General features: G+C 38.1%; 1 protein-coding gene across 1 annotated transcript in view; it reads right to left on the reverse strand.

The window, feature by feature from the left end:
- Positions 1–485: 485 nt before the first annotated feature.
- Positions 486–27,375, reverse strand: part of LOC121416972 (transcription elongation factor SPT5-like) — a 31,623-nt gene continuing 4,733 nt past the window's right edge. The window contains exons 5-24 of the mRNA XM_041610512.1: positions 26,789–26,917; positions 26,351–26,450; positions 25,296–25,516; positions 22,731–23,028; positions 22,123–22,198; positions 20,194–20,351; positions 18,149–18,304; positions 16,786–16,883; positions 15,810–15,879; positions 14,303–14,428; positions 13,189–13,314; positions 12,255–12,336; positions 11,322–11,429; positions 10,549–10,654; positions 9,948–10,075; positions 9,392–9,497; positions 8,400–8,599; positions 6,825–7,135; positions 3,336–3,434; positions 486–888 (exon numbers count right to left, since the gene is read on the reverse strand). Coding sequence (XP_041466446.1) covers positions 745–888; positions 3,336–3,434; positions 6,825–7,135; positions 8,400–8,599; positions 9,392–9,497; positions 9,948–10,075; positions 10,549–10,654; positions 11,322–11,429; positions 12,255–12,336; positions 13,189–13,314; positions 14,303–14,428; positions 15,810–15,879; positions 16,786–16,883; positions 18,149–18,304; positions 20,194–20,351; positions 22,123–22,198; positions 22,731–23,028; positions 25,296–25,516; positions 26,351–26,450; positions 26,789–26,917 — 2,842 coding nt within the window. The 3' untranslated portion in view covers positions 486–744. The remainder of the gene's footprint in view (positions 889–3,335; positions 3,435–6,824; positions 7,136–8,399; positions 8,600–9,391; positions 9,498–9,947; positions 10,076–10,548; positions 10,655–11,321; positions 11,430–12,254; positions 12,337–13,188; positions 13,315–14,302; positions 14,429–15,809; positions 15,880–16,785; positions 16,884–18,148; positions 18,305–20,193; positions 20,352–22,122; positions 22,199–22,730; positions 23,029–25,295; positions 25,517–26,350; positions 26,451–26,788; positions 26,918–27,375) is intronic.

Raw genomic sequence — 27,375 nt, forward strand, 5'->3', positions numbered from 1 at the left:
GAGGCGCAAACAGTACTGGACAAGCTACAATGACTTTCACATCCTACCGGGTACCCATTTACCACCTGGGTCGAGAGTGGCAAAGTGTGGATTAACGCCTTGCCAAAGGACGCCAGGCGGCGGTGGGATTCGAACACACGACCCTCTGTTTACAAGGCGAGAGTCAGAACCACTACATCACGGCTCTTGCATGAGAGTAGACAAGTTGGCAATTGGATGAATTGGCATTCAACCAAATGAAAATAAAACCAAGTTACCATTATTGTAACTACCATAGAAAACTTGGTTGTGATTGGCTGCTGAGCCCTGTTACCATGGTAGTTGCCATAATGGCAAAGTTATTCTTTATGATTAGGCCCCATATATCAAATAGATTGATTAAAAGATCATAATACTTTTTAGAAAGGGCCTAAGGGAGCATTTCATCAATATATTGTTGTCTGACAAGTAGTCAGTTCTGACACCTTTCCTTGATTTTGATTGGCTGAGGAGCACTGTTACCATGGTAACTGTTGGATAAAAGAGGACTTGTCGGATGCAACATTTGACAAGTTCTTTCGTAAAACGCTCAGACGAACGTTTCATCAACGTTTTTGTCAGACATGTTGTAAGACCTGCAAGACTTTCCTTGATTTTGATTTTCTGAGAAGCACTGTTACTATGGTAACCGTCAGAAAAAATGTCAGACAAGTCCTGTCATGAAAAGCTCCCCAGGTACAATGAATAAACAATAATAAAGAGAGTTTATTTATAGAGTTTAGCAAGCATTTTGAGCTGCAGGATTTTGATATCGGCCGCGCCCAGATCCATCTTGACGATCCCGTCTTCAGCGTCAATGTTGATGAGGGTTCCGGTGCTGTCACGGTCATCACCCATTATCACCTTCACCTAGAGAGGGAGACAGAGATATAGAGAGATAAAATGACATATAAATATATAAAATGAGATACATGTATATATATCATTGGCCTGATGAAGCCAACAGTGGTTGGGGAAATGTCGTGACTACAAAGAACTGTCTCAATTTTACAATTTTCACAAAATTCCAGTAAAGATTTATAACGAATCAATTTTCAAGTTTACTGGTTGAATCATAATATTCACGGATATTATGATTCACCCAGTAAACTTGAAAATTAATATTAATGTCAAGATAGGAAGAACGATGGAGAAAGGCAGACAGAGTGATAGAGAAAGGGTGAGGATGACATACAGACACGGTGACAGAGAAAGATGCAGAAAGAGAGAGAGAGAGAGATAGAAGCAAAACAAAAAATTATTTATCCATACAAAGAATGATGCAGGGATGTAGTCATGACCGGTAGTTCCATGTCATAAGGCAGCTGGAGAAAACCATCTCTTAAAGACTTTGTACACGTGACTCAGGGACAAGACTGGGGCCAGGTTTGGGCTCTATTGATTTTTTTTCAATTACAATTACGCATTTGAAGAAATATTAACGCACAATTACTTGTCAATTAAATTACTTTTTTTCAATTATAATTCTAATTACTTTCTAGAAAATTCATACAAGAAACAAATGTTTATTCTGTACATTGTATAGTACTACCAATTTCAACATAATTCTAAGTAACAGAGAAACTGACATGATGAAGGTTAATGTTAAATAGCACGGATTCTGCCTATTAAACTCTTTGATGCTGAAGCAGTTGAAATGAAAAAGGTCATGAAATTAAATCATGAATTAAGTAATTGAATGTTATTAAAAGTAACTGGCAGTAATTAAGGTCAATTACAATTACTTTCCCTTTCAAAACTTCAGTAATAATTACAATTACTAAAAATATGCAAATAATGTAATTGAGCCCAACTCTGGCCAAAGCCGGAAAAATGGGGATTTGAGGCCGCTCTTAACTACATCCCTTGAGTCTTCAAATTTATTTCATGGTTGTCAACACAACTGGACCACATTTCACAAGGAGATTATGACAGTTACATATCAGACTCAATTTGCGATTATTCTAAATTGTGTGTTTTTAGGCTGCCTCAGGCACAGGAATTATTTTGTACGATTATTGATTTCAAAACGCATATTTCATGATTATATACTGCATCACAGAATGGGACGGTTCCAGCATGCAGTCATTTAATCACCACACTCATGAATTATGAATTCAGAATTTCCAGGTGTATTGAAATTTTGCAGAAAGTTATTAAGTTATTTCATTTACGCGTAGTGTTGCATTGTCATGATATATTGTAGTATTTTCCATCGTTTGTGTATGTATGCATTTTCTAGCCATTGGATACTAAATTTCTTTGTATGCTTGCATTCATGGACTAATAAGATAATCTTGAATCGTACGGCCACCGCACCCCTTAGGACTGGCCCATGATCCAATTTAGAAACAAACCGCACTTAGCTCATTTTCTAAAAATGCGAATGAAAAGTATCTTTTTATTTGAGGTTCAAATTAACTGAAAGAATATGAACACAACAATTTTGGATGATTGGAACACTGCATTTGGAGTAAAGGCCAAATTAGTTTCGAATCATACCCAATCTTACGATTGCTATGACGTCATAATGATAGGATATTGAATTAGCTTTTATTCTAATAAGGATGACAGCATACACGCAGATTTAGGCATGGGTATTCGCACAATGAATGAGAACATTTCACAGAAAGGTTCTCCATGTCTTAATATAAGCAATCAAATTCTACCACGTTTAATTCCAAAATAGGGTAGCACACCGATCATAAGGTGCGCGGCGGCCGTTAGACCAATCGCAACTTGAGTTTGATTTTAATCTATATAAAGTCAATGGCCCGTATTCTGAAGTCGGGTTTAACTTAAACTCAGGTTTAAAGTTGTGGTTTAAGTATGGATAGCCAATTGTTACATGCATCACCAACAGTATAGATATCATATTTCAGCTCATTTGGCTCTAAAATCATTCATAATTGTCCAGGGGGCCGTTTCATAAAGCTGTTTATAAGTTAAGAGCGACTTTAAGAACAACTGGTGATCATTTCTTGTTGTTTGTTGTGGTTTAAGTATGGAGAGCCATTTTGTTACATCGCAAATGGTGTGTACCATTTACCACAAGAAAGGATCCCCAGTTGTTCTTAAAGTCGCTCTTAACTTACGAACAGCTTTATGAAACACCAGCCGCGAAGTATAAATATATGAATGTCTTCACAATTGAAGAATCAGGAAAGAGCACAGAGTAAATATAAGAAACACACAACTTAGTAACAATTTTTACACTTTTGGCTTCCCATAATTTTAGCACAGAGTTGGACCATGGTCTGAGTTAAACCTGACTTTGAAATACAGGCCCCCGGAAATGTAGGTTCAAGATGACTTACTCTGTCGGTTTTGCTTGGCATGACAGGCTCAAGATGAACTGCTTTCACTGTAACTACTCTGTCTTCGCCATCTGGAAGGTACACCGAACACAACGGACCCTGAAATGGACAAAAATCATTCAAAGATATTATTAGCAGAAAGAAGCTGCTGAAAACTGCTTATCTAATAAAAAAAGAGCCAATGGAGTAAATCAGAGAGTCAAAAGGGGCCTAAGCTTTCAATCTTAGCTTCATGTTTGTCATTTTGCCCCCGACGAAGATTCCGCTAGGATTGAAAGCTTAGGCCCATTTTGACTCTCTAAAGATATTGTTAGGCAACTTTCAAAAGAATGTAGTACACAGTGAAATGCACTTTCAATTCACACACATGACATGTGTGTCATAAAGTGTGAACCATTTGTTACAAAATATGTACACTATACACACAAAAAAAAAACATGTTTATCTATTAAAATAGTGTTTTCTTCACAAGCAGGGTGGGAAAATAATTTTAATTTTTTTATCCACAATATTGATTGCAGAAATTTGGGGGCTATTTCTTTCCTTTTAATGGCTACATTTGACTGAGGGGCAACAGGAAACTATGCAGTGAATGCAAATGTCCATTCTGCCATAGTTAAAATATTGATTTCCTAAAAACTATGTGACAGATCTTGGTGGCAGTTCTCAAAATGGTTGCCCTAAAGCATACACTTTGAGGGAATTTTAGGGGCGAGTACGGCTGTTACAAGGGCAAAATCATCCATTGCCCTCATGTATTTTATAAGCTGTTTATAAGTTAAATGATACAGATGTTATCACAATATTATTTAAAGGTCCTATGACACCAATTCCATCTTACTCTAGATACAGATCTATTATAAGGTAGTTTTACTTGGAAAATACAAATTTGCCATCGGTTCCTGTGTACGACGAACAGATGTTGACTTATTCCATGGAAATAAACTTCAACGGGAACGCCCACTAAAATTATTGGATGATTCCCGACCGTTTGACCTGTCAATCATTGTGACGTCATCGAAGGAAGGTTTTCCCAGCTGTGCAGCCGGACCCTAGTTATTGTACATGTTCCTCGTGTAGTTGCTGTTTCGACCGAGCTCATCCTTAACATATTTTTTTAGATTTTTATGAGGTTTTGATCATGGCTGCAGCATCGTCATCACCTGCGTCTGATTCTTCAGACTTTGAAGATTCAGGTTCTGAATATTATTCAAGCAATTCAATTTATTTACTTTGAATCCACACATGCAACCACAATAGGCACTTCACGCTCCAAACGTCAACAACACTCAGCAGCTTCCTTCCCTGACGTCATAATTGTCATGTGATATACGAAACCAAATCGGGCTGAACGTTTGTGGGCGGGCGAATTTGGCTCAATTTTCAATACAAGTGGAATGCCTCTGGCCGTCTCACCTGCATCACGTGGTTCAATATAGCAGCAGTGCTGACTTTGAATACTACTCTACCTCGCACAAGATGTTCAGTGATACATGGTATCTCTTATGTCCACTTTTTATGAACTAGACCAATAAACTTACAGAGATGATGGTTATTCAACAAAAAACCCCAACATGGCCAAAGTTCATTGACCTTACACGACCTTTGACCTTGATCATGTGACCTGAAACTCGAACAGGATGTTCAGTGATACTTGATTACTCTTATGTACAAGTTTCACCAAATCAGATCCATAAACTTTCAAAATTATGATGGTAATTCAAAAGACACACCCAATTCGGCCAAAGTTCATTGACCTTTGACCTTGGTCATGTGACCTGAAACGCGCACAGGATGTTCAGTGATACTTGATTACTCTAATGTCCAAGTTTAATGAACTAGACCAATAAACATTCAAAGTTATGATGGTAATTCAACAGATACCACCGATTCGGCCAAAGTTCATTGACCCTAAATGACCTTTGACCTTAATCATGAGACCTGAAACTCGCACAAAATTTTCAGTGATGCTTGATTACTATTATGTCCAAGTTTCATGAATCAGATCCATAAACTATCAAAGTTATGATGGGAATTCAACAGATATCCCCAATTCGGCCAAAGTTCATTGACCCTAACTGACCTTTGACCTTGGTCATGTGACGTGAAACTCATGCAGGATGTTCAGTGATACTTGATTAACCTTATGTCCAAGTTTCATGAACTAGGTCCATATATTTTCTAAGTTATGATGACATTTCAAAAACTTAACCTCAGGTTAAGATTTCGATGTTGATTCCTCCAACATGGTCTAAGTTTATTGACCCTAAATGACCTTTGACCTTGGTCATGTGACATGAAACTCTAATCGGATGTTCAGTAATACTTGATTAACCTTATGGCCAAGTTTTATTAACTAGGTCCATATACTTTCTAAGTTATGACGTCATTTCAAAAACTTAACCTCAGGTTAAGATTTGATGTTGACGCCGCCGCCGTCGGAAAAGCGGCGCCTATAGTCTCACTTTGCTTCGCAGGTGAGACAATAAAACTGCCTTTGAACCTGATGTGGGATGTTTTTCGGGTAAAAGTTTGATGAAATTGTAATTAGTAACCACTAAGCTAACAAATAAATCAGCATCTTTGCTGTATTTCATAGGACTTTTAAAGATTACTATACGATACGCACATTTTCACATCAAATTTGAAAAGAAATATTACAGAAAGGCAACCTTGCATAAGTAATTACCGACGCATGACCAGCCATGCAACCGGTAAATTTGCCAAGCGTCCAGTATACAAATAGCGAATAGGCATGAGTGCGATGGTGCGAGATTTCGCATGAGGTGAAAGAACGATGCTCTATTCAACGAAGCGTTAGCCGAGTTGAATAGAGCATTTCTTTGTTTCACCGAATGCGAAATCTCGCACCATTGCACGAATTAGAATATTCGCTATTTGTGTTGTACAACGCCTCGGAATCTAGCGAAAATATGAAAAAAAACAAAAGTTTTTCCCTCCAGTAATCTATGAAAAGGGAGCAAAAATATTGAAAGGGAAAAGCAAAATCCCACAAGCCGGGCCCACAAGCGCACATGATCTTGGACAGCATTGCGCATTTAGCCAGCGGGCTGTACGCGCATTGTTACCTTATTCAATGAAATCGCATTGTGACGTCACCTCCTAAAGCCGTGCAATGGTACATTTTGGATGCTACGTCTTGTGTGCAACGGTACGAATGTGCCACATTCAGCCATCCATTTGATTGCGTACAACAAGCTAAGTAGGCGTTGTACAATAATTACTAATGCACGATTGAAAACAAAAGATGTTTTGGCAAAAAAATTCTACCATTCTATAAAACAAATGATACACAGGTTTGTTCGTGCATCAGTGGGACTAGTGAGCATGCGGTAACTATGGAAACTAGTCTAAACACACTCAGCTGCACCTTGTGGGTTTATTACAGTTCTATAGTTACCTCATGCTCCCATAACCTACCGATGCACTCACATCTGCGTATCATTTGTATACTAGTACATTTCTCACCTGGACGCTTCTGATGACACCCTCCTTGAAGATGAGCGATGGGTCGTCATGGGAATCCTTGATCCTCACCATGATCTCAGGGGTGTGCCAATCGATCTGGGAGGGGTGCATGATGTCGCCCCCTGGTGTCTGGGGGTTGTACCCCAGAGGCGACGGGGCCATGGGGGTGTTGGCAGAGTACCCTAGAGGGCTGGGATTGCCCTGGTAGCTCCCGGGTGATGGGGTGTGGTAGGTGCCCGATGGGGACGGGGTGGCTTGGTAAGAACCGGGGCTCGGGGCAGGCTGGAAGCTGCTTGATGGACTGGGTGTGGCTGTAAGGAAAGAAGATAATTATGGTGTTAATATTGATTCATCAACACCAGACCACTAACATAAATAAAAAAACATAGCATGGCATCCTCGTCACTTCATCATCATTCTAATCAACGTCATCATCATCAGCATCATCATCATCATCATCATCACCATCATCATTATCATCATCATCATCACCATCATTATCATCATCATCTCATCATCATTACCATCATCATCATCATCACCATCTTCATCACCATCATCATCATCTCATCATCATCACCATCATCATCATCATCATCATCACCATCATCATCATCATCATTATCATCATCATCATCATCATCACCATCATCATCACCATCATCATCATCTCATCATCATTACCATCATCATCAGAACTCACCATCATTCATCATCAGCATCGTCGTTGTCGCCGTCATCATCACCACCATAACAATCGTTAACGCTAATCAATATCTTCATAAGGCCTATTTTTTTCCATATTGGATGGGAAAATTAGGGTCTGTTTGTATTTTTTCATTTTTTTCTTCTTTAAATTGAAGGCATAATGTGAAAGGGCTCCTAGATCTATTTTCATTTGGAAATTTTTCTCATCCTTGATATATGGACGATGCTCTCCCACACTTTTTTCCCCCAATTTTAATCAACTTTGTCTTGAGTGATATCGAATGTAGAAGAGTGTATGAATATAAGTGTCTTTCTGCACATTTTCATTTGGTAGCAGTTTATTTCTTTACATGGTTAGTCGGGTTACTGCAAACAGAGAAGTTTTTTTGAACGCCTAATCATTATCCTATCAAAGTTTATTTGTAGGAAAACGTGAAAAAATAACACAAAGGCCCCGCGCAGAGAGATATAAATGAAATCAATCTAAAGCCGAAAGGCAAAGGATTGAAATAGGCAGAAAATATAAGGATAAATATGTCAAATAACGGACACCCTTAAAAAACAAAGTGGGAGTGTACTTAGCTAACGTCTGATAACGGCAGCAGGCGAGGGTAAAAGAGGAAATGGACGCCTATTTGCGTGATTGCATGCGTAGGGAGATGCTGCGCGTGCGCAGGAAAAGTTGTGTACTTTTATTCCGCGTGCAAGTTAATCGTAATGAACTAGCAAATCAAATGAGTATATCCCAGTTATTGACAGTAATTTAAGTGTCGTTCTGCACATTTTTATTTCTTTATATGGTTAGTTGGGCTACTACAAACATAACTTTTTGAATACCTAATCATTATTCTATCCTATAATACTCACGCTGGTAACTTCCCGGGGATGGCGTCTGCGTCTGTCCGTACGGGGAGTAGGTCGACTCACTCCCGTACATCCCGGATGAGCTGTTTGGCGTAGCGGGGGTGTACGGTCCCTGCCCCGGCGACTGGGGCTCCCCAGCATACCCTGGGGTACCAGGGGTGGTGGATCCATAGGGTTGGGGCGAGGGAGACGACTCGTCAAAGCTGGAATAAAATTTGTCCATGGGAAATTTAACTGTCACATCAAAATTAAATGACAAATGTAATTTAGTATCAACAAACACACCGCAGGGAAATCTAATGCTGGCTTCCGAATGTAATCACTCTGTATTCACATAAATGTTTCAAGCGATATGTCAAATGAAAGATTTTATGGCAGCCGTTGTCTTGTTCTTCCCCAAAAATTCATTTTTCTCATAAGAAATCATGAAGGCCAACCTCCCCCCCTCCTTCACCCTAAAAACAACAAATATCAATTGAAACTTGAGTCATATTTCATTACCCTGAAAGCCAAGATATAGGAACAAATTCACAGAAATTGGAACTTTCTTAAATTTCCTAAAAAAAGATAAACAAGTTACAACGGTTATTTCCTATCCCCCAAAAATACAGGGTTCCCACAGAAATTTGAAAACAGAATTCCACGACAATTCCATGACTAAATTGCTGCTATTCCATGACTTCCTGTGATGTCCCGGGAGTTATGTAGAATTTGGGAAAAATGGAAATCATGAACACCAATGACAATAGCAGAGTTTGATCACAGAGTATGAGAGTTGCGAGACATGACAAACTGAAAAGCTGCCATAGCCAAGAGGTAAATACAATTCCATGACTTGTCACAAGTTTCTAGATTTCCTGACTTTTCCCTGACTTTCCATGACCTCAAATTTTCAAGGATTTTCCATGACTGTAGGTCCCTGCAAATAGGTACATTCCTATATCAAGGGATTGTTTAATTTAAAAAGAGTTGAGGAAACGGGCCAAAGTCCTTACCCCATAGGAGTGCTTGGTGCAGTGGGATCCCATGCTCCTGATCTTGAAGGGGTCATGCTACCATCATGTGACGGGGTCATCGAGCCATAGTGAGGAGTTCTACTTCCTGTTAGCACGCAAAATGAAAAGACAAGGATTAGTTGAGAAGAACAATGATAACAGATAATAATACTGATATTTATATTGCGCTTTTTCCATGTCTACCCAGTAGTACTTTGATATTTCCACAAAGCAAATTGAAGTTCTTTGTTCGTTTGGACAGCAGGTTGAAAAAATGTTGTGAAAATGGGTGATTTTTCTAGCATGGAATCGCCCAAATGGCCTTGGTTATGAATTGTGTGACTCTGATTCAATAGTACCCCAAATCAAAATGCTCCATTATAAAAATTCTAACGACACTTGGACCTATTTTCCCTTCATTTATACCACTTATCCTTTATCTTAAAATTTACATTGCAATAATGGTATTGGTATTTGTTCAACAGTCCCACAAACCGAAGATCACTGTCATGCTGATTCTTTAAAAAAATTCATTTCTACAGTCCCATAAACTTACCATCGTGTAGTGGAGTTTGAGAGCCATACATCGGAGTCCTGGAACCGCTCCCATACATGGGGGTTTGAGAGCCGTACATGGGCGTGTTTCTGCTGTAAGCTGTCGTCATTCCACTTCGGATCTGATCGCTGTAATTCAAAGATAATGGTCATGAGATCGAATTATGGAGGAAACACTCTAAAAGTGAAAGAAAAATTGATAACATACGCTATTTTATTCATGAGTCCACTGTTTTGAGTTAATTAGTCCACTCTTCAAAAAGTGGACTCATGAATAAAATATCATACATTTTTATCTTTTTTTCCCACTTTGAGAGTGTTTCCTACATAATTCGAACCATGGCAACAGGAGTCAATTTGGCGCACTGTGACAAAAGCACACACCACCATTGGACATTTTTTGATACACACGGTAATTAGGTGTTATTTATACAGGCAATCTGCATATGCCAGTGGTTAAACCGATGGTTTTAAAAACCGCCTTTGTGAATTAGGGCCAATAAGGTGTCAAAATGCTTAAATGCAAAACAAATTTTAGTGCCATCATGGCTTCAAACTTATTTTGTGATTGTTACTGCAATTAAGGTTTATGTTTGACATACCTTACAATGTTCATTCGGCTCCTGTCGACGTTGATAGTTTTACAGTTCGTATGTAGCTCAATACGAGCCGTTGATTCGGTGGCGTCTTTCACGATACCGATATGACCTTCAGGAAAATTGGGAGAAAAATAATTTCCAATTCAATCAAATTAATTCATTTTCGATTAACATCAAATTTTGTTTTTGTGAGTAGGTGACATCATCAGAATAAGATGTTCATATACATGTAAATTTTTTGAGGGATTGAGTGAAACTTCATTTTTTTCTTCAATTGCCCCTTCCCTTTGAAATAAGCTACCATCTTACATTCATAATGCCAAGTCTGTGAATCAGTTCAAAACCCTACTCAAAACCTACCTGTTTAATAGATGATTCACAGTTGTGGGTTGGTCAATTGGAGGTGCACACAAGTTTTGATATTTCATTATTAGTTTTGTTGTATTAGCTGTGTCATATTCCCCTGCCACTTTTTCATTTCAACCCAAGTACAGTCATAAACAGAACACAGTGTGCTTATAAACAACAGTAGTAAGCACCTTATAAATGTTATGTATTATCATTATTATAACTATCTTCTAAAAAATCCTTTAAAGATGAAACATTCAGTGTTTAATTTCTTTATTTTTATTATCTTTTATTCAAATAATTTTTTGTTGGGGCCGACTTCTCCTTGAATTCATTTTCTGATCAGCAACTACAAAAGCACCTCCATTCAAATGACAGTCTTCCGTGAAACAAATACTGGAGTGAACCAAAATTTAGCTTTGACCTACCTTTAAATGGTCCCTTTGTGATGCGCACTGTCTGTCCAATCAGGCCTCTATCTCTGCCGACACGCCCACGACCACGCCCGCCACCAGGCCCACCTGCAGGTTGTTGACCTGTCAAAACAACAACAACAAATACAACATCAATAATTTGCATGTTGCATCATGACCTTTACTAGGCCTGGGAGTCCATCCCCAACGAGAAATGAATTAAATCAATTTTCTGACGGCTCTAATATTCTATTCACATCAGGTAAAAATTGCATGGGGGTAATTGTGTCCCTGAAGTGCTCAAAAGAGCCATGGAAATTGAAAAAGTTCCCAGAATTCCCATTCATTGTAATGTTAAAGCATATCCCATGTTACATATTTAGACAATCGGTTGTGAAAAGTTGCCCCTAAAAAAAAAAATGTATTCACTTTTGGCCTGATTCATCCTATTCATTTCAATTTATTTCCATTCATTCATTCAGTCAGTCAGTCAGTCAGTCATTCAGCCAGTCAGTCAGTCAGTCAGTCAGTCAGCCAGCCAGCCAGCCAGCCATTCATTCATTCAGTCAGTCAGTCATTCAGTCAGTCAGCCAGCCAGCCAGCCAGCTAGCCAGCCAGCCAGTCATTCATTCATTCAGTCAGTCAGTCAGTCATTCATATTCATTCATTCATTCAGTCAGTCATTCAGTCAGTCATTCATTCATTCAGTCATTCAGTCATTCATTCATTCATTCATTCATTCATACAGTCATTCAGTCAGTCAGCCAGCCATTCAGTCAGTCAGTCATTCATTCACTCTTTAGACAGGGTGGTCTCTTCAATACATGAAAACTACTTTTCGAGAGAGCCCTGTATATTCATTAAGAAAGTCTGAAGGAGATTTTTTTAAATCCATATTTTGTTTCTTTAAGGACCCCCCCCTATAAAAAAGAGACAGTATGTACATACCAGGACCTGCACTTGGATGCATGGGGCTTGTAATACGTGGGCTCATGGGTGCAAATCCAGTCGAAAATCCACCATCAGATTTCTAGAAAAGAAGAATTGAACAGAAGTATCATCTTGAAATTTGTCAATCTTGATTCTCCGTGTTAACTGCGCACTTGGGTAATGGACACTTATATCTGATTTGTATTTTTGAGACCACTTAAAGTGCACCATTGTTGTAAGATATGACACAGTGCAACAAACTTAATCTTAGACAGAACGCAGTGTAGTCCACTTTAACCAAGGATAGAAGAGAGTCACAGAATAAGAGAAATATAACAAATGTGTGAAAAAGATTTTGATATACAAATAAGACGAGGCAACATCGGTAAGTTACTACACAGCGAAAGATAGCGCAGAGTATAACAGACTTTTATCTCCAGCCAGTACAATGTGCCTATTCCTAACTATGAACACACAATATCAAATATGTGTGCGAGACAGTAAGATCACTTATAGGTAAAATAGTACACAGTACAAGATAGTACAGGGTTCAACAAACTTTCCTCTATCATGGACTATTATGTATTATAAAATAGGTTTTCAAGCATCGCGATTTGCCAATATGCATCACATGACATCCAACATTTTTTGTGCATTGCACGGCAGTACAAAAGGTGCGCAACAAAAATTGACATTGCACACTCAAGCAGACCAGTGCGGCAGAAAAATGAACTGTAAATTTTTAAGAATTTGTTTCTGTGTTGCTATTTTATAAAACAAATAATGCTCTTGCTCTTTCGTGCGTAAAAGTAAATGCAGAGAAAAATCGGTTTCTTCAGATGGTGCACACTGGGCACTCGCCGCCAGTGGCTCATGCACAGTGCGGCACTTATCTACGTGCTCTGCATTTCCACTAAAGCACTTGGCTGCATGCATTATTTGTATAACTTACCCTTGAGCCTCCAGCCAAAACAATGTGCCTATTCCTGACAACAAACACTCCTCCATTCTCGGTCATCAGACGGGAATGCAGGAATGCGTAATTCCTGTAGATATGTCTGACTTCTCCTTCTCTGCCCTGTAAAGAAACAAATTAAGATATAGGGGGTAAATTTACCTCATCATATATTTCATGGGATTACAGAAATCTCTTTGATTTAGGTGAAATTTGACATAGAAAACATAACCAATGTGGGCTTTGCATGTTCAGAACTTAGAAAATGTTAGAACTTAGCTGAATATTCAACTTACTTACTTTGGCAAAAGGAAGCAAGTTACAAAAGTATCATTTGCTGTAAATGAGCAATGTGTGTTCGTCATTTACATAGGCGTCAATGCAATTTAACAGCACATTTTCTTCAATATCTTTCGATAGAACAATTATTTTCTTCCCCAAATTTTGCCTGAACGTGCAACAAACAAAGGGTGTTTCAGAAATAACAATAACTCAGTTTTGACTGATGTGTCACTTGCTTCCTTTTGCCAAAGATGGGCAGTACAGATGGCAGAGTTACTAGTAATTGTTTATCATCATTATGTTGTAAATACTATTGAAATAGCTGACCATACTTTCTACTACTTTATAATTTGTCCCACTGTGAATAGTGAATTTGGTATTCTTACAATAACGATAATAATAGTATAAAACAATTATGTAGAGTTTTTGCGACTACCCTGATCAAAGGTGGATGTTTCCTAAAGCTGTTCGAAAAAAATAAGCATGATTCCACTCATGACAGGAACATGATATTCGTACTAAATCAGCTCCGTAAGGATGAGGCATTTAGCATGAGAAAGGGTCACCAGTCCCGAGTTGTGAAGAGTGGAATCCCTGTATATATCTCAACCTGAACTGCATGGAAATCCATCCATACCATAGTCTATTCTACAAAAAATTTGCACAATCTTCTTACTAAAAATAGAGAATCACACTGAGTCTTCAAGAGAATGATGAACGTATGAATATACATCTAGAAAATATTTGGACCAAATTTGCATTTTAGATGTTGACGTTGCTGGCTGTCCATAGTTGTGGTAGATTGTAAGATGGAGCCCGCTTGACTTACCGAATGCGGACCATCAATGACCTTGACAATGTCTTTGACCTGTAGGTTGTTCTGTTCGGCGTCCAACGCTACTGCATGTCTGGAGTCTTTCTTACGAGTAACAGCCTGGGGCTTTACTTGAACAAGCTACATCAAGATAGAAATTAAAGATAAATGCCAGAAGGGCTTAAAGGTAAATGCTAGTTTTGGTAACGATATCAAAATGAGTTCGTACAGAATCCAATGAAATGACCACCAAAGTGTCTGTTTGTATAAATAAAACGCATGTGCCAAAGGATTCTGGGAGAAATTGTGTAATTGCTGAGAAATCAGCAAATAAGCACAGGATTTGGGTAGAGCGTCGGGCCAGACGCTCTTAAGCAATAATTATACATTGTCCCACGTGCACTTATCTGTGTTGGGGATCTTCGGTGTGAACATTTTTCAGCGTAGATTTCAAGATTTCACAAAGTTCAGTTAATGTAACTGTACCAGATCTAGATCCTCGATGATATACTGACAATTAAGCCTTGTTTTAGAGACTTTCTCATGAAATCAGTGTTTACTGCAACTACTGCAATTTCTCTTTAACTATTTCAATGTAAGGATGCACATGATCTAATCAAATGACTACCAAAGTGCCTATCAATTAAAAGTATGTGACAAAGATACATGCCAGATGGGGTTTGATAACAATTTCAAAATAACAATGCACAGAATCTAATCAAATGGCCACGTAAGTGTTTTATGTATCAATTAAAAGTATGTGCCACAGATTCAGGCAGAAATTGTATTATGGCTGAGAAATTAGCAAAATAAGTATGGGATTCAAGGTAAAGACAAATACCAGCTTTGGTAATGCTCTCACAATGAGTTCAAACTGAATCCAATAAAATTACCACCAAAGTATTGTGTATAAATAAAAAAAAATGTGCCGAATGGCTCTGGAAGAAAATGCGTAATTGATGAGAAATGAGCAAAATAAGCAAGGAATTCCAACAGAATTTTCGAAGCAATATTAATACACTGTCCCACATATCCTTTTCTGTATTAGTGATCATCAGAATTATCGATTTTGCGCTAAGATTTCATGATTTTACAAAGATAAGTTTACATTAATGTACCAGATCTAGATGTATGATAATATTTTGACAATCAAAACTTGATTTAAGACTTTTTAATGAAATAATTGTTTGCTTCATCTACTGTCTTTTACCTTTAAATATCAGGCATTTTGCCAAGCAATAATAATACACTGTCCTACATGTGCTTATCTATGTTGGTGATCTTCCGTGTAAACGCTTGTCAGCTTAGATTTTATGATTTCACCATGTTTAGTTTAATAACTATACCAGATATAAATCTATATTGTCAGTGGCAATATACCTTAATTCTATAGACCTCTCATATAATCCTAACCCTAACCCTATGGTGTTTAATGCAACTACTTTCACTTATCTTTAAGCACTTAAAAGGAACACAAGACATGGATTAAATCTAAACAAAGAAACATCATCTACGTGTTTACCTTGTTATGCATGTTCAGTACTTGAAAGGTCTCTTTCTCCAACCTTACAATCGAACCAACCGTCTGTGGACTGAAAAAAAAAAAATATCATGATGGAGGCGCATACTTGCATAAGTGCAGTGATATATATTAAGTTTTTCACCTCATTTGATTGTGAAATTCAACCAAAGGAATATTTTTCTATAATAATTATACTTGCTTATATAGCGCTTAATACTTAATTTGTCAGAAGTCTCTAAGTGCTCTACAGTATATGCAGCATAATTACTCTGGCTTTAGCAGTGCAGCTGTTACGCGTGCTGCGTTTCAAGGAATAAATTCCTGCCAGGTATCCATTTACCTCTCCTGGGTTGAGTGCAGCACATTGTGGATCAATTTCTTGCTGAAGGAAATTACGCCATGGTTGGGATATATTCAATGGCATTATTCAGATATTGTATTAGAGAGTCCTTGCTTTGGTCATTTCTCAACTAGAATGTGAATGAAAATATCTACCTAATGTACATAGTGATGATGGAGCCCAAATTTCAAATGCAAGGACATTTGTTTTTAAATTATTACAAAGATTGAGTCTTGTGCATGATTACCAAAATGTCAAGATGTCAGCAAATTACATTTTCCTATTGTGGCAATGATTTTGCTCCCCCTATTAAACAATCATGGATTGAAAATTAGTCTCCATCTAGTGACAACTCATAATTGGGACCAACTTTTGTGAAACAGGTCCCAAGTCCAATGACTTGGGTCATTAAACACAAAGCATAAAAACTGATCAATGAGCTGATGTTTATGATTCATTGCATATATGCAATCAATAGTACAACTCAACCATAGGATAACACATGCACTTAGATGACCTTTCTGCTTCCTTGTTCTTTACATGAGGGGGGTGTACGGGTGTACAGGTGTACAGAAATTGTGGGCCATTAATGATTGCTAGGTTAAGTTAACATTCATGTATTAAAGGCATGCTTACTCAAGCTGAACCAAGTCACCCAACTGAAACTGTCCTAGAGAATCTACTCCTGTGCTCATCTCTTGGCAAAGCTGGAGATCCCTTGGCAATACTTTCATCTAGAAGAGTGAGAAAGAGAGAGAAAGAGAGAGAGGGAGGTGGGGGGGGGGTGGGGAGGAGAGAATGAGAGAGGGGGGAGGCGGGTGGGAAGAAAGCGGGAGGAGAGAATGAGAGAGACGGGAAGGAGATGGAACAAGAGAGATTGTTTATTAGACGAAATGATGAATGGACAAATTAACAATTAGACCATGTGGATAGTGGACGAACTGATAGTAGACAAGTTGGCAATTGGACGAATTGGCATTGGATGAATTGGAAATTCTTCATTTAGACCAACCTTACAGCATTCCCTCTTCTCCATATTCTTCCAATGGAATCTTTGGTCTTCCTTTCCCTCTTATGCCATTCATATCCAGACCCCAAGCTCTTTTTACAGGTTCATCAACTTCCCTCCTCAACACTTGTCCCACCCATCTCAAATCACTTCTATTTACCACTTCCCTAACAGTCTCTTCGAAATTCAACCTTTCCATAAGCTTACTTGTGACCTTAAAATCAAATATTTCGATCAGGGGCACGTTTTACAGAGTTACAGTAGATCCAATCAATATCCACTGTATGGAAATCCATCCATACCATAAAAATTTCTACAGGAAATTTGCAAAATCTCCTTTGTAAACAAAGACAATCACACTGAATCTTTAAGAAAACAATGAATGTATGTATGTACATCAAATCTAGAAAATATTTCAAACAAACATGCATTTTAGATGTTGATGTTGCTGGCTTTCCATAGTTGTGGTTAATTGGATCGATTGTAACTCTTTGTGACACAGGGCCCTGATATCTAAAGAAAATAATAATTATATATTTGATGTTCCCCGAAAGAAGAGCCAGTCAATATTTTTATTATCATCCAAATCAGATATCTAGAGCAAAAATCATGATAATGGGGATATTTCTTTTAAAAATAGAGTTCTATTTTGTCATGTTAATATCAGGGTCTAGGCTCTGTACTTTACCATTATGACGTACTTGCAAGCGCTCGGATCCAGCGTTGTCTTTAGTATGACGTATATTGTTGGTGCGCGGATCCTTATGAAGCGTATCTCTAAATACACATCCACAAATGCCCGGATGTGAGACCAGGGAAAATACAAAGGTATATTTTGCGTCGTCTCTGCATGCAAAGTAAATGCGCACATTGAGACCGAGGAAAATACAAACAATATACCTACCCTTCCCGATATTCAGAAAATGTAGGGCAATACGGTTTTGTAAATGACCAGCTCAGATGTCTGATACGGGTGATAATATTCCTTACCTCATGCATGGTTAGATCTGAAAAGACGATGGCCAGGTTCTCTTCCACCCTGACGACCAATCCCGTATCTCCCTCGTAGCGACCTGCGATGACCTTCACGTGATCTCCAATCTTGAAATGCTTCCTCAATTCATGAGCAGGAAACTCTAGGGTATCCTTTACGAGACAAACAAAACAGAATCATTTCAGTTTCAGTTTAGTTTATTTCACTTCCATTTTCTAATAATAAACATAACATATATATACATATGTACGAATGTACAAAACAGAATAAGTGTCATAAGAATACTTCAATATTTAACAAATTCATAGGAAATAGATGGAATATATACAATTCTTTTTGTTCCAGATACATTTTGATGATTAGACAAATTATAGATTACAGTTAGCATGTGAAAATGAAAATGAGGGACTTATTAAAAAGCGAAGCTTGTAATTGCAAGTCCCTTAGGATAAATTTATAGTAATCTTAATCGTATGTAATTAAAAGTAAAGTAAGACAATCTAGACCATATATGAAGAACGGCAAAATAGGTTTGAATAACTATCTGACATTTAAAGGAACAATGTTTCATTCATCTCTTTAGACTCAAGACATCTTGGATCAATATTATTTTTTTCATTCATAAAAGCAAACATTCACAATACAGTGCGCCTTCTATTGGTTGCAGCGGACAGGACGATATTTCACAATGCATCATGGGAAAATATTGATATCTGTTGCATATGCATGCACACGATTATACAGTGCTCGACCGGCTTGCATATATTTTTACTAGGTACCCGGTGGTGGGAGAGAAATTTGTCAGAATATTTCTTTGCAAAATTTAGACAGTTTTCGTTGAATTCTTCCTTCGCTTTTGCTCTTATGGCTTTGATTTATGAAGCAGTATGATCACAATACAGCACACTAGCATGCACTGTGCGCTCCCTGTGCGTGCGAGATGTCGACCTCGAAGTTAGAAATTTGGGTTTTTGCAGCAACCGATAGATGGTGCAACATATTGTGAATCTATTGAATTGGATGAATTCCAAATACTGTGGCTGTTTCAAGACTCAAAATTGACGGTTGTCCCAGCGAATGTGCATCACTCAGCTATGCTCATGTGCATGTCACAGACACGGTACTGGGATACTCGACTGAGTCAAATCAGTCATTATTTGTGGCCACTGGTAGGACATATGAATAGATCAACTTTTTGTCAATTCTGATAATCCGGGACTCTCGACTGTTTGAACTATTATTTGTTTACTCTGGTGAACAATAAAATGGCAGAAAGTGTATTCGTCCTAGGCCTAATATTTGGGTCTATTGAAAAATAAAATTTCTGAAATTTGAATTTCCATTCAACCCTATCTACGCGAGGCCCCAACCCCCTCAACCAATCGCGCAATATTTTTGCAGAGCAAAATTTTTTGACCACGCTGCTTGCTCACTTTATACATTCAAGTCTTGCATATTTTGAGACCAAATTTGTGATGAAGGGGTACGCAGTTTTGAAACTACGCAACATTTTGTCAAACCAAAATTTGCTACATGGATTTACTTTATGCTGTTTATGATCTCAAAAGAGTCCCTGACCAAGTTTTTTAAAAATAGTGAAAAACACAAGGTCCAAAAAAAAGAAATACATAAGATATTGCAAAAAACAATATAATGCATAAGAAATTGATCTGATATCGCAATTATTTTCACATACTGTAATACCAAAAAGAGTTCCTACACCAAAAATTAGAACATTTGGAGCTTTATTTAAAGAGTCAGAGGAAAAAGCATGATTTTGCATACTAATTACGCATAAATTAGCATAATCAATTAATAATAATAATACTAATTACGCATAAATGGCTCAAAGCGCGTGACAGCATATCATTAATAGCAATTGGCATGAAATAAATCAATATAGAATTTTGTAGATTATGTCCCAGACAACCTGCGTGCCAATTTTCGGCGCGATCACGCAATCGACAGCCTTCCCCCGCCATATGATGTCTGAAAATAACTTGGCCTAGATAAGGTGTACTGTACCAGAGGACTGCCTTACCTTTAGATCTTCGTGTTTCGGTAGAACCAGGATGGTGTTTCCATCGACGCTCTTGATTTTACCTTGGAGATGAATCAATTCTCCTTCTACCACTTCCACGTTGTCTCCTGGAGCAAAGCTATGACTCTTTTCTTTGGTCGATTTGCTCTTCGCAACCACTGCAATGGTATAACTGGTTAAGGAAAGCTTTAATAAAGCAGGGGTGTGAGTGGTCACAAATAAAAAGATCCGAAAAAAGCTGAGGAGTGGTGAAAAAGTCTGAAATAGAACGAGCTCCCATTCTTTTTGTACAGAGGAAAGCCAAAAAAGCTGAAAATCAAAACAAAAAAAATCTGAAATCAGATAAAAATCTGAACTCTCGAATCCCTGTTACATGTAAATCCCCCCAAATGCATTTATCACTGTTCCAGTTCATTATTAGATTATTGATGCATCGGTAGTGATGGTGATTTATTTACCCGATTGCTAAGAAAGCATGAATGCTTGTACACAAGCATTCAGAGGACCGACGGCTTAAGGTCCTCTCGAGGGGCCTGGTAATGAGGATTAATGCCTTACCAAAGGGCACTGGCACACAAGGGGGGCGTTTCATGAAAGGATTTGTCGGACGTTTTATCGGACAAGTCCCATTTTATCCGACAGTTACCATAGGAACAGTGCCTCTCAGCCGATCAAAATCATGGGAAAATGTCAGATCTGACAACTTGTCGGATGAAAATATTGATGAAACGCTCCCGAGGTGGTAATCGAACCTGGCTCAAAGGAATCCGAACCCCCCGCTTTACCAACTGAGCTATAATACCTCCCAAGAATGAAAAGTTCCACTTATGATGAGGAGGGTATGATATGAAAAAATCATATTATTTGTAATTTGTAGCTACCACTCCTAAGGAAAGATTCTTGGGATATCGACCTAAATGTGCATATCACTATTCCAGTTTATTACTAGATTATACAAGTGTAAATGCCCTGAAAAAGTTTCATTATGATGTGGAACATATGGAATAAATAGAAATGTGCTTATACGATAAATTAGTTCTTAGCTAACAAAGTAAGCCTGGCTAGTGGCTAAGTAAAGATTCTCAGGAATTTGATCTAAATGCTCATATCACTACTCCATTCCATTACTAGATCATACGAATGCATAAACCCTAAAACAGGTATAATGTGGAGTTTTAGAAATGTTTTATAGGATAAATTTGTTCTCCGCTATCACTCTTATGGTAAAACTGGTTGAGGAAATCTTAAACGATTGTGCATGCCCTAAAACAGTTATGGTAAAACTTGTAATAAGCATCCATCACTATTCCGGTTCATTACTAAATTATATGAAAGTCTGTCTTCAGCTTTCAATTTGTAAGCCCCTCAAAGTGAGGCTATGACTAATTACATTTCAGTAGATGATTACATGAATATGTATTCCCTGAAAAAGTTTCATTTATGATGCAGAGGATATGAAATGAAAATGAATGCACTTTTTACATAATGAATTTTTAGACTTTTCCTTAAAAAATTATTTCGAGGGTTTCCTTCTTTTTTTTCCTAGATATAAAACCTATTCCACAAAAGCACTGATGAACGCGATCGGAAGACTAGCTAAGCCAAGGTGATATAGGAGAACCTTGAGCACCTAACAAGATGGATATGTATGCTACATATATGCCTTATTATTCCAAAGAATGGGATAGGCTGAACATTCCAGGATATAGTTTTTCCGATATCCAATCACTGCATGTGTCAGATAACAGATCAAAGAGCCTTTCGTTGAAGAAATAGAAAATACTTCACCAAACTAAGCTGTGTCCACAATGTCGGTAACAGACATTGCAATATGGTTTATGTTTTTTAGGCATTCGACAGCACACATGCAATCCCAATCGAAAAAAATAAAAAGTGGTCACATTCTCCATGAAAATAGTTAAAGGATACATTCTACGTCGATGTCCTCTGGCTTGTCTTCAAATCTCTCCAACTCAGACAGGGTGGGCTTGATACCTTCGGCAATCTGTGATTGGTATAATAAAGATGAGCATGGTGAAAGATACTGACGATGACGGCAACGACAACGAGGACGTCAAAAACATTGATGACGACAATGACAATCATGGGATGGTGCTGGTGGTAACAATGTTGGTAATGATGATATTGATGGTCTTGTTGATGATGTTGATGGTGGTGGTAATGATGATGATGGTGGTGAAGATGATGATGATGATGGTGATGATTATTATGAAAATGGTGATAGTGATGGTGATGATTATGAAAATGGTGATGATGATGGTGATGATGGTGATGATGATGGTGGTGGTGATGATGATGATGATGATGATCATAATGTTGGTGGTGGGAGGGGGCAGTGGTCAACAATAATGACAATAATGATGGTATTGGATAAAATCATACAACACAATATCATGTTTGAATCTTTCAATTGACAATAAGGAAGAACATTACATTCTTTTCTATCAACCACAAGTTATCTGAATAAAGAGAGAATGCTCAAAACCACATTCCAAAGCAACACATATTTTACTTACGATAGCGCTCATAGCAAACGTCTTGAAGAGGAACCCTTTCCTACTGTAGCGATTCCCTTCAAAGACCAAGAAATCACCATCAGATGTGACCTCTCCACCTATCCTACGAATCGCTTCCAAGTCGAACAGCTTCTGCTCTGGGCGCCGACGCTTCCGCTTCTCGGCCGCGGTCTGGGCCGTCCGCTGGATGCCGCGGGGTCGGGTGTAATCGATTCGCGGAAGGAGTTTCAGGATAACCTGGTTCTGGGTCTGATCGACGTAGTCCACTTGGCCCAGGTCATCTTTGAAAACCCCTCTCCTATAAAACATAATCATTAGGTGGATATGGAAGTAAATCTGAATTTGTAATAAACATGAGTTTTCAAGATTGGTCGACTATCACAGAAATGGGAGGTGGAAGAGCTGCCAACCTGAACAAGAACATTTCAGTATTTTCAAGGCTGAAAATCAGTATTTTGGTGAGGAAATTAGTATTTTCACAGGAATACCATAAGACAATGCATAAACTGAAACTTAAGAAATCAGTATTTTGCACGAAACCATCAGTATTCTTCTCTATTTTCAGTACTTAATGTGGAAAATCAGTACTACTTGGCAGCTCTGAGCTGGTAATCTTCAAGGCTCTTTTGGACACGATATGAAATCTGGGAATCACTGAAGGCAGTAAGTATTCCATTCATGTTTCATTCTTGTAGTCTGCAAGGAGCGAATAATTGATCGCAAATAACATGAGATATCATACTCTATGGCCCGTATTCTAAAGTCAGGTTTAACTTAGACCATGGTCTAACTCTGCTAAAATTATGGGAAGCCAAATGTGTCAAAATTGTTATTAAATTGTATGTTTCTTATATGTACTGTGTTCTTTCCTGATTTATCGATGGTGAAGACAATCACAAATTTATAGTTCTTACACAATCATGGATGATTTAAGAGCCAAATGAGCTGAATTATGATATCTCTATAGTTAGTGATTTATGTAACAATTGGTTATCCATACTTAAACAGAGATGCCAACTTTTGGAAATCAGAATTAGGGAGGATTTGCAACTGCCACCAAATTATGTGCGCGTAGCGCACATCTCGAGCGCGGAGCGCTCGATCCTTGCGGCCGGGGTCCAGGGCCCGCCTTAGGGCCCTGGAAGCTCTGGGTTTCTAGATGCTCTCTGGTGCAATCTGACCCTTATTTTGGGGCATTTCACATGTTTTGAAATAAACATTAATCCCACTTTTTTAACATTAAAAATATCAAATATGCATTTTCACATGTAAATAAAAAATGAGGGGACAAAAGAAGTACCTGTTCAACAATAATAAGGAGGAATTATTACTATCGGCTATAGGCAGGTTATGTTCCACTATAAATCCAGTAAAGAAAAGCTCAGTGCTGGTCCCTTGCTTGGTGAAATAAAGACAACAGGGTACTAGTGGAGCTCGAAGATCTTGTCATCACAATGTCCGTAGGCCTATGCCGTTTGCTCCCGAACGAAAGTGCTTCTGAATTATCATCACAACCTCCCTGCTAAACTGAAATGTCCACGCTGCAAATTGCGCAAAATGCATGGTAAATTCCTCTTTCCGAACACACAGGTACTGGAGACTGTATTCAGTCTTATACTTCTGAGACCATTTCTTGGTCTTCTTTTGTTGATTTTCCGCCATTTCGTGTCAATATCAACCCATCAATACGCCGAAATCACACACCGATATTCCACAGCAAGACTCGACAAATCCAGTGGCCGCGAGCGCACACGCCTCGCAAAGCTAGCCGGGCCTACCGGCCTGGTGCACAGTGGATTCCCGTTAGGCATATCACATGCACCAGCTTTTCGCTGCTCCTTATTTGTCTACTTTTCACACAGAATTTAGTAGCAGCGAACGTAATGGAGTTACTGCATGTACATGCTAAAGTTAGCAGACAATACATGTTCTTCCAATCCAATTTGATCAATGCAAAAAAATAATAATTTTGGGAGGATAAGGATGGTAATCGTAAGGGCGGGAGTTGGGATGAATTTTCGGGAGCCTCCCGATGAAATCGGGAGGGTTGGCATCTCTGCTTAAACCACAACTTTAAACCTGAGTTTAGATTAAACCCAACTTCAGAATATGGGCCTATCAGTTTCAAATTTTGATAATGATATGCTTAAGGACAAAGATTTAGTTATCTGAAATGTGCGAATAGGTTATTTTTTTTTTTGGGGGGGGGACGCACTGTAAAAATCTATCTTATTTGAGCTTGACTCAGCTTTCCCCTTGAGCAAAGCCATTTCCTTGCCCACCTGACAACATTAGTAATTCCTTGATACAATTTATGGCTACAAATTAAAAATCACATCATATGTATATCACTGAAAATGTGTTTCCTTTTTGGGAGACACACTGTACAAACCTAACTTACTTGAGCCTAAAACAAGGCTATTCCCTTGAGCATAGCCGTCTTCCTGACCACTGAAGGACATTGGTCAATCCCTTATTACTAATTATGGTTTCAAATTAAAAAAAATATATATCACTGAAAATGTGTTTCCCATTTTCTGGGACACACTATACAATTCAACTTACTTGAGTCTGACCCAAGCTTTTCCTTTGAGCATAGCAGTCTCCTTGACCACTTTCAGGACATCGGTCATCTCCTTGATGGGGACCATCTTCTGAGTCCACTGACCGATCCTCAACATCCCGACACCGTTGATGGCTTGCTTGACATGGGTCTGCTTGTAAGACTCGATGTAGATGTAACCTTTCAACCCCTCGACGGCCACAATGGATTTAATTTGAAGCGGCTGCATTGAGAAGAGATCGTGAAAAAAAAAGTTTACATTGACATCTTTCAACATCCTCTCACCATTGATCACTTGCTTTATACAGGAACTGAATGTAGACAAGTTCGGCAACATCAAGTTACACTGAAAATTGTATTCATGTTTGTTGCAAAAATACTCAGAAAATGTGACCTTTCACAACCAAATAGCCAAAGTCTTGTTCTTTTCTTTTTTTCTTCATATGAACTTGCAATATCTTGATGAATGAAAACCTTTGAAATAATGCTGAGAATGTTAGAAGGTCATAGGAGTTATTTTAAGAAAAAAATGTTACAAAGATATGACTCAAATTGTCAAAAATTGGTTAATTTTTTTCAGGATAAAGTTTTACTTACATACTCACATTACCCTAGGGCTACTACAAAGCAGGGTAGCGATTAATTTTTATGGGCAATCTTTTTTTCCACATTGGAGCAATTGCAGAATTTGGGGGGATATTTTAAGGGCTACTTTTTAGGAGTAACAAGTAATTATGCAATAAAAGCAAATATCATCATTCTACCGTAGTTAGAATATTGTATTATAATGATCTTGAATATTTTTGCTACAGATCTTAGGGCAGCTCCAGAAAGAATAGTCACCCAAAAGCATGCATTTTGGGGGAATCCTATTTTACTTATTTTAATTTTAGGGGCTATTTGTCCTGTCATGAGGGTAGAAGCAACCATTGCCCTCATTATTTCCTGCGCTACTACTAAGACAGGTTTATTTTCTTGGGGGGGGGGGGTGGATGTGCCCTTACGCCCCCTGCATCTTTTGTCTGTGATGTTAAAAAAAAAAGTGGCGAAAATTTACCTCTTCTGTATTCTGGTACGCGATGAACTTCCTCATGAGCTGGATTGCGACCTCTTTCTCCTGGCCAATGGTACATTTGACCATCCACAGATTGGGATCTCTGTACGTTATGAGATGGGATCAAAAAAACACCACTCTCCATTATAACTCACAATAGTAATAATGTATTTAAGAATCCAACCACTGGGTTCTTGTTCTTCTGGTCAAAACTATTCGCTTCCTGAACCACCTTGTGTCTTTTCATTTTATTTGATGCATATTTTTTTTCTATAATTTAAGCATTTATACAATTATGTTGAAAATACATGTTTGCATTTTATGCTAATAGATAATAAGTGTCATGTCACGTTATGCTGTATAATAATATATTGCATAGCTGTCTTTTATATGCTGTGTTATGTATGCTACATTTTTGATTTCTAAGTAAATAGAACTCACTTGACGCCAGGGAGAAGTCCTTGTTGTGTGATGGAGTCTGGGAGCTCATCTTCGTCTCTATACGACGTGCTGGTCCCTTCAGCATATTTCCTCTTGTAATACTCCTCAAGCTCATCCTCCTTTTGTGTACTGCAATACAAACACAGACGATTTTATTTTAACACTTTAAAAGGTAAAAGAAAGTTACTCCCGGAAACAATCATTTCATGAGAAAGCCTTTAGAATCAAGGCTAATTCCCACCATATCATCATCTATAGAACTTAAACTGGTACATTGAAAGCAACTCATCTTTGTGAAATCATAAGATTTTAGCTGAAAACCGATAATTCTTATAATCATCTTACTAACACGAAAAGGCATATGCCGGACAAAGTAAATAATATTACTTGGAAAATTACCCAAAATTTTATGGAATTTGAAACTTAGTTTTATTTCTCAGCAATTACACAATTTTTTTCAGAGCCTAATGGCGCATAATTTTAGTTCACACATACAGACATTTGGGTGGGCTTTTTATTGGATTCTGTACTTCGAACTCATTTTCAGATCGCTACCACAACTTATCTTTAACAACTAAAACCACTCT

Source organism: Lytechinus variegatus, chromosome 6, assembly GCF_018143015.1.
Source record: "Lytechinus variegatus isolate NC3 chromosome 6, Lvar_3.0, whole genome shotgun sequence".
NCBI lineage: Eukaryota > Metazoa > Echinodermata > Echinoidea > Temnopleuroida > Toxopneustidae > Lytechinus > Lytechinus variegatus.